Consider the following 6,640-nt stretch of genomic DNA (forward strand, 5'->3'; position numbering starts at 1 on the left):
GGCTGTCAGGGCTGGCCCAAAGGACTGAAGCCGAGGGTCTTTTAGAAAGAGATCTAGATTTCAGGACATCCAGGTGATAAAGATTCCACCAGGTCCCTTGGGACAGTCATGCGAAGGGTTAATTCTCTCCCGGTTAAAAATATCTGCCCCTTATTTCCAGCCTGAATTAATCCGGCTTCACCTGCCAGCTCCCGCTTTGCCTGTCCCGGCTGAGCTAACCAGCCCTCCGCTCCCCGAAATCTCCTCCCCAGGGAGACGCTGACCGACCGGGATCCAGTCCCCTCTGAGCCGCCTCTGGAGAAACTCCGCAGGTTTTCCAGCCCTCGGATCGTCCCCGTCGCTCTTTTCTGACCCCTCCCCGATTTCCTGACGTCCTGTTTGATGTGCATCCCCCCAGAGCTGGGCGCAGACTCCAGTCATGGCGTCCCCCACGCTGTATCCAGAGGGGACCCACCTCCCGGCTCCCACTCGCTCTTCACCAGCTTCTCCAGCCCAGCGGCGCGCTTGCCCTCTTAGCCACAGCATCGCCTGGGGAGCTCATGGGCCGTTGGTGCCCCAGGACTCCTGGGTCCTTCCCAGAGCGGCTGCTCTCCAGGGCCCAGCCCCGCAGCCTGTGAGCGTGACCCACGTTCTTTGTCACGCTCGCTAGAGGGTCACACACGTCGTTGCTTACACAGGCTAAGACCCAACTTTTTAAGGCTTTTCAGGAAAAAACAAAACAAAACACAGGGCCATTTTATGGTTAGACAACGAATAACCAGCATCGTACCCCCGAGCTCTCCTCTAGCGCTTGAACTCTCCGGGTGGAACCGCTTCCTGCAGGCGGCCAGCACCGTTATCCTCATGTCGCAGATGGGGAAACTGAGGCACAGAGTGACGCGATTTGGCCACCGTTACCCAACACACCAAGCCGGGAACAATCCAGCGCTCTACCCAACAGGCCAGACTGCCTTTTACAGGCTTGTGATGGGACACGTCCCCATCCCACCCATGCCAATTGGGTGCAGCGGCAGAGCCCGGGCGCCCTGGGGAAGGGCAGATTAAAAAGGAGAAGCTGGCCACAGAGCCGGGGGGGACGTTTGCCCAAGAGGAGAGGCTGCTGGAGACACTACGGAGCGAGGCAGTGACTAGCCCTCCCTTCCCACCCACAGCAGAGGGGCTCTGGCCGTCTGCTCTCCTCCCGTCTCCACAGCTGGAGCAGGCATTAGACCCCTACAGCTAGTCCAGAAGAGGGTCCCGTGGAAACACTGTTCTGGACTCAAATCGCTTTCACTCCACAACCTCCCGGGGAACTAGTCTGCTCACTTGTCCTGTGCAGATAAGTCCTAAGATGGGGGCGAAGGCCAGGACGATCATGAGCCCCAGTGCTGGCCCAAAACCCCCCGGTGCCAGGCGCTGTACAAAGACAGAACAGACGGCCCCTGTCCCAAGCGGCTGACAATCCAGACGGCGGAGCCCGCATTTGGCTGCATTAGAAAGGCACCTTGTTTTGCTCCTTGGGGCCCGCGCCCCGAGCTGCGTGGTGCAGCTAACAGCCACAGCCGCATGCGACGGCCTGGCCCTGACCACATCCGAGCGAGTGCACATTCACGGAGAACAAAGACGCCCCCGCAACGTCAGGCTAAAAATAAACCATGAGGCACGGGGGGGGGGGGGGGAAGAGGGGGTTCCTAACCCAAGAGCACCTCCAGCTCCCCGAGACAGGGAAAGGATGGTGGGGAAGTGCTGGCTGGGAACACAGGACATCTGGGTTCTTCCCAGGTCTGCTGCATCTTTCAGATGGGGACTGAACTCTTCACGGCAGGGCCTGTGTCTGGCTGTGTCTGCGCAGCGCCCGCACGACGGGGCCCTGACCTCAGCTGGGGCAGGGACTGTTTCTCGTTGTGTGTCTGGGCAGCGCCTGGCACGACGGGGCCCTGAGCCCAGCTGGGCCCGTGGACACTCCCACAATGCACCCAATACCGTCCACTCTTGCGGTGTGATTTGTAATTAACTCCACACGAGCTCTCTGCTAAGCCTGTGGGAAAGAACTCATCTGAGCTTCCCCAAAGGGGCAGCACGGCGGGAGGCCACTGGCCTGAGTCTCAGGCCTCCAGAGCTCCATTTCTGGCCCTGCCACTGGCCTTCTGGGTGACCCCATGGCCAGTCACCTCACCATTCCGTGCCTCAGTTTCCCCAATCTCTCCAACGGGGCCGGTGATACTGGGCTCCTGTGCAAAGCCCTTGGAGACCTATGGAGGAAGAAAGCACTAGAAGGGCCAGCTACTGTTCATTCCCCAGCCCCGAACCCAGGTGCAGCCCGTCCCCCACCTGAGCGACAGCCTGCTGGCCCCCGGCGAAGGCTGCTGTCGAGACCACGCTGACGGCTCCTGTCGCGTCCGTCTGTCCATCCAGCTGACTGTCTGTCACCTGGACCACTCTGTATGTCACCTGGGAGGAGCGGGAGAGAGGAAAGATCATTTGGGATAGAGAAATGTGAACAGAACCCACAGACAGCACAGCGCCCCCTAGTGCCACACTGGGGCATCGGGCCAGCCCTGACTGCCAGGGGAGAGCCCCCACCCTGCTCCCTCCAGCACAGCGCCCCCTAGTGCCATGCTGGGGCATCGGGACCAGCCCTGACTGCCAGGGGAGAGCCCCCACCCTGCTCCCTGCAGCACAGCGCCACCTAGTGCCACCCTGGGGCATCGGGACCAGCCCTGGCTGCCAGGGGAGAGCCCCCACCCCACCCCCTGCAGCACAGCGCCCCCTAGTGCCACACTGGGGCATCGGGCCAGCCCTGACTGCCAGGGGAGAGCCCCCACCCCGCCCCCTGCAGCACAGCGCCCCCTAGTGCCACACTGGGGCATCGGGCCCAGCCCTGAATGCCAGAGGAGAGACCCCCACCCTGCTCCCTGCAGCACAGCGCCCCCTAGTGCCGCCCTGGGGCATCGGGGCAGCCCTGTCTGCCAGGGGAGAGACCCCCCACCCCGCTCCCTGCAGCACAGCGCCCCCTACCGCCTCTCACCTGTCCTCCATTGTTTTCTGTGCGGAACTGGTACTGGATATTGTGGTCTGTGAAGGCTGCTTGCTGGACACTAGCAATAGCCACTGCTGTCTGCTCATCGGCGTTCGTGACGTCCCCTGGAAGCCAGGAGAGATCAGTCACTCACCGGGTCCCTCCGGGGGAGGGGGGGGAGGGCTCTAGGGAGGCAGCTTGACCCATGGAGTCACAGTGGGCCAGGGGAGGCTGGGAGCCAGGACTCCTGGGTTCTATCCCCAGCTCTGGGAGGGGCGTGGGGTCTAATGGCTAGAGCAGGGGAGGACATCAGGGCTGCACGAGTCCCACGCTGCTGGTTTAAAAGGACCAAGCAGGAGCTCCAAGCGCCCACCGACACAGCACCTGGCCGGCTACAGGGCCCCCTGCCTCGCCTCACCTTCCTGCAGCTCGACTCCTTCTTCAACTTCTTGTCCTTTCTCGTGGCTGGAAGACAGAAGGAGACAACACCCAGCATGAGCCGCTTCGGCCGGTGTGCTAGTGTCTAGAGCTGGGGATAGAACCCTGGAGTCCTGGCTGCCAGCCCCCCCCCCCTCCAACCACTAGACCCCGCTCCCCTCCCAGAGCCAGGGAGAGAACCCAGGAGTCCTGGCTCCCAGCCCCCCTGCTCTAACCATTAGCCCCCACTCCCCTCCCGGAGCCAGGGATAGAACCCAGGAGTCCTGGCTCCCAGCCCCCCCTGCTCTAACCCACAAGACTCCACTTCCCTTTCCCTGCTCTCCAAGAGGACGCCAGATGGTTGAGAACCCCCAAGTAGCTACTCTTGCTAGAAGAGGCTGTAATTCGCGTTGTGACTGTTTGCCATGCAATGTGGATCTCAGCCCCTCAGCATGTGAAGACCAGGCAGAACTCTGCCGGGGGGGGGTAACACACACCAGACAACCAATGCCACCAAGCTACCAGATTTCATAGAAACCCAACACCGCCCAGGACCCAGCTGACAATGTTGTAACCTCTTTCCCTGCACCCAGTTCACTGCTGGAGAAGTCCCTCACTCTCCAAGGACACAGGGAGTACTGGAAAGAGCTATTCGTTCCCCCACATCCTGCCCCCTTACATTTTAATCTACTACAGGATTCCCCTTGTCTTCCTGTCCCACACTCTGCAGCGTTGCTGTGTGCTGCTGAAGTGCCTCACCCCAGAAGCAGCTGCATTTCTGGCCAGATCAGTTTTGCCTGATCTCTTTTGACAGCACTTGCTACCATCTCAAGAGAGGTAGAGAGCAGGAAGATGATGATCTGATGTCTGAGGAACTAGAGTGGAAGCTGGGTTTGAATCCTGGCTCTAGCAGACTCCCTGCCCCAGCTGAGATTGGGGGAGACAGAGGGAGAGGTGAGACGGACCCAGAACTGAACTCCTGGAAACCAGGACTCCTGGGTTCTATCTCCAGCGCTGGGAGGGGAGTGGGGTCTAGTGGGTTAGAGCAGGGGGGCTGGGAGCCAGGACTCCTGGGTTCTATCCCCGGCTCTGGGAAGGGAGTGGGGTCTAGTGGTTAGCTGGGGCAGGGATCGTCTCTCACGGTGTGTCTGTGCAGTGACTGACAACAGCCCCTGTCGGTCCTACCATAAACACAAACAAAGGATCCTGAAATCCAACCCAGATATTTCCCAGAAGCTTCTCGCTACAATGCATGCGGCGACGTACTCGCCTCAGCTTTCCCGCAGACGAAGGCTCAAGACAGCTGCGTTCCGAAACAGGGCTTCATGCCGGGCGGTATTAGAACGGGTTGAAATCTAATCCTCCCCGCTGGCCGGGAGAGATAATGCCCACGCCCTCTCTGGATGCCAGCGTGGTAGGCAACTGCCCAGAGACACTCCCGCCTGGATGAGCAGAGCGCAGGCTGCAGGGAGACTAACACAGCCGCTTCCACCATCGGTCAATTTCCTTTCCACCCGGTCAGTTTCTGGTGTGCCTGCTAGCCATGAAACACGACCGCACCGCCCATCCCCTTTCCAACACAGGGCCACGATGATCAGATGAAGGCGCCCGGCAACGTGGCTGCCTAGTGCTACCATGGGCCCACAATTTGTACACGCTGTATTTAAAGCTTTGTTTTTGTAGGGTCTTTCCTGACTTGGTGACCCTGGGGTTTTCCCCCCCCAGTAAGTAACAACCACATTTCTTGCCCTGGTAAGCCTGGCAAATGAGTGACTGTCACTCCCTAGTGGCTAGATCAGGCATAGCGGTTTGAGTCAGTGAATTCCTCTGCACCGCTGGATCTGGTTGTTCCGGTCACTCGGAAGGCATTTACGCTTTTAGATCCCCTGGTTGTATCCCTGCAGAGGATCGAAGCGGGGGATGGGACGTTACGCACTGATTCATGCCCTTGTGAAGCGTATCACGCCGCAGGTCAGCCCGCAAAATGGCCCCAAACGGGACGCATGTCTGGGCACCGGCTCTGATCCAGGAACAGACTGGCTCAGGGAATGGTGCCTCAGCGCCCATCTGGCCCCAGAGCCGGGGGGCTGGCTGGCTCAGTGAGGCAGGGAATTGGACATGGGCCCTTTCCCCTCGAGAGGGTGCCGACTCCAATCAACTTGCAGCTGGTAAGGGCTGGCTATGGGCGGGGGGTAGAAACCGGGGAACGGGATATATATAGAACCTATTTGAAATAATCCTAATAATAAAAGAGCCAGATTCTGATCTCATGCACTTCAGGGGGAAGTTGGGTGACTATGCGGCTCAGTGCAGGGGGCCCTGGGCAATATTCCCTGGCCTGGGCTACCCAGGAGCTCAGACCAGATGGTCGAGTGGCCCCGCCCGGCCTTGAAATTGACGAAAAGCCATGGTGAAATCAGCGGAGTTATTTCACAGACACACAGGACTAGGGGGCGGTACAAAGACCCCCCTAATGCCCTCCCGCCAACAGATCCCTTCCCCGAGGGAGTAACGATCGCTCACACAGGCCTCCCTGCGCAGCCCGGACAGCCCAGGAACTGCTACGAAGCGTGGCTACCGCTGCCCCTGGAGACTTTTCCCCCCAAGGACAGTCCACTGGGCAGACAGGCCTGCTCCTCCAGCCCAGTAGAGCCAGTGAGACACGCCACCTCTCTCATCCACCGGCGACTTAGCGCAGACACCCGGGTGGAACCTTTCACGGGTCTAAGGTGCTGGGCTAAGACCCCATTCCCAGGCCTGCCACTTGCTCCATTAGACCTCGGTGCCTCAGTTTCCCCCATCGGCAGAATGGGGAACACACCTTCCTGGATTGGAAGGATACATTTGGGAGTGGCTCAAGTACGAGAGACTAAAGGAGAATCAAGTCCCAGAAAGGGGGCTGCCCGCCCAAAAGTCAATTTGTTGGTAAACCCTGAAATACTGTTATTTGAAAATGTAATTGCAGTGCCCCATAGGAATTGTAGTTCTGGCACCACATTCTCCTGGATACGCTGGACTACATCTCCCATCATGCACCAGGCTTCCCTCCTTAGATTAGAAGCTCTCTGGGCAGCCACTGTCTCTCCCTGCATGTCTAGGCAGGGCCTAGCACAACAGAACCGATCCCAGCTGGGGCAGGGCCTGTCTCTGGCTGTGTCTGGGCAGCGCCCGGCGATCTCAGCTGGGGCAGGGCCTGTCTCTGGCTGTGTCTGGGCAGCGCCCGGC

The 6,640-nt window shown here is 59.8% G+C and overlaps 1 protein-coding gene across 1 annotated transcript in view; it reads right to left on the minus strand.

The window, feature by feature from the left end:
* Positions 1-6,640, minus strand: part of USF2 (upstream transcription factor 2, c-fos interacting) — a 20,199-nt gene that overhangs the window by 10,178 nt on the left and 3,381 nt on the right. The window contains exons 2-4 of the mRNA XM_026660932.2: positions 3,417-3,463; positions 3,008-3,123; positions 2,311-2,430 (exon numbers count right to left, since the gene is read on the minus strand). Of these exons, the coding sequence (XP_026516717.1) occupies positions 2,311-2,430; positions 3,008-3,123; positions 3,417-3,463 (283 nt within the window). The remainder of the gene's footprint in view (positions 1-2,310; positions 2,431-3,007; positions 3,124-3,416; positions 3,464-6,640) is intronic.

The sequence above is a fragment of the Terrapene carolina genome, unplaced genomic scaffold (assembly GCF_002925995.2).
Source record: "Terrapene carolina triunguis isolate 2854851 unplaced genomic scaffold, T_m_triunguis-2.0 Scaffold865, whole genome shotgun sequence".
NCBI lineage: Eukaryota > Metazoa > Chordata > Testudines > Emydidae > Terrapene > Terrapene triunguis.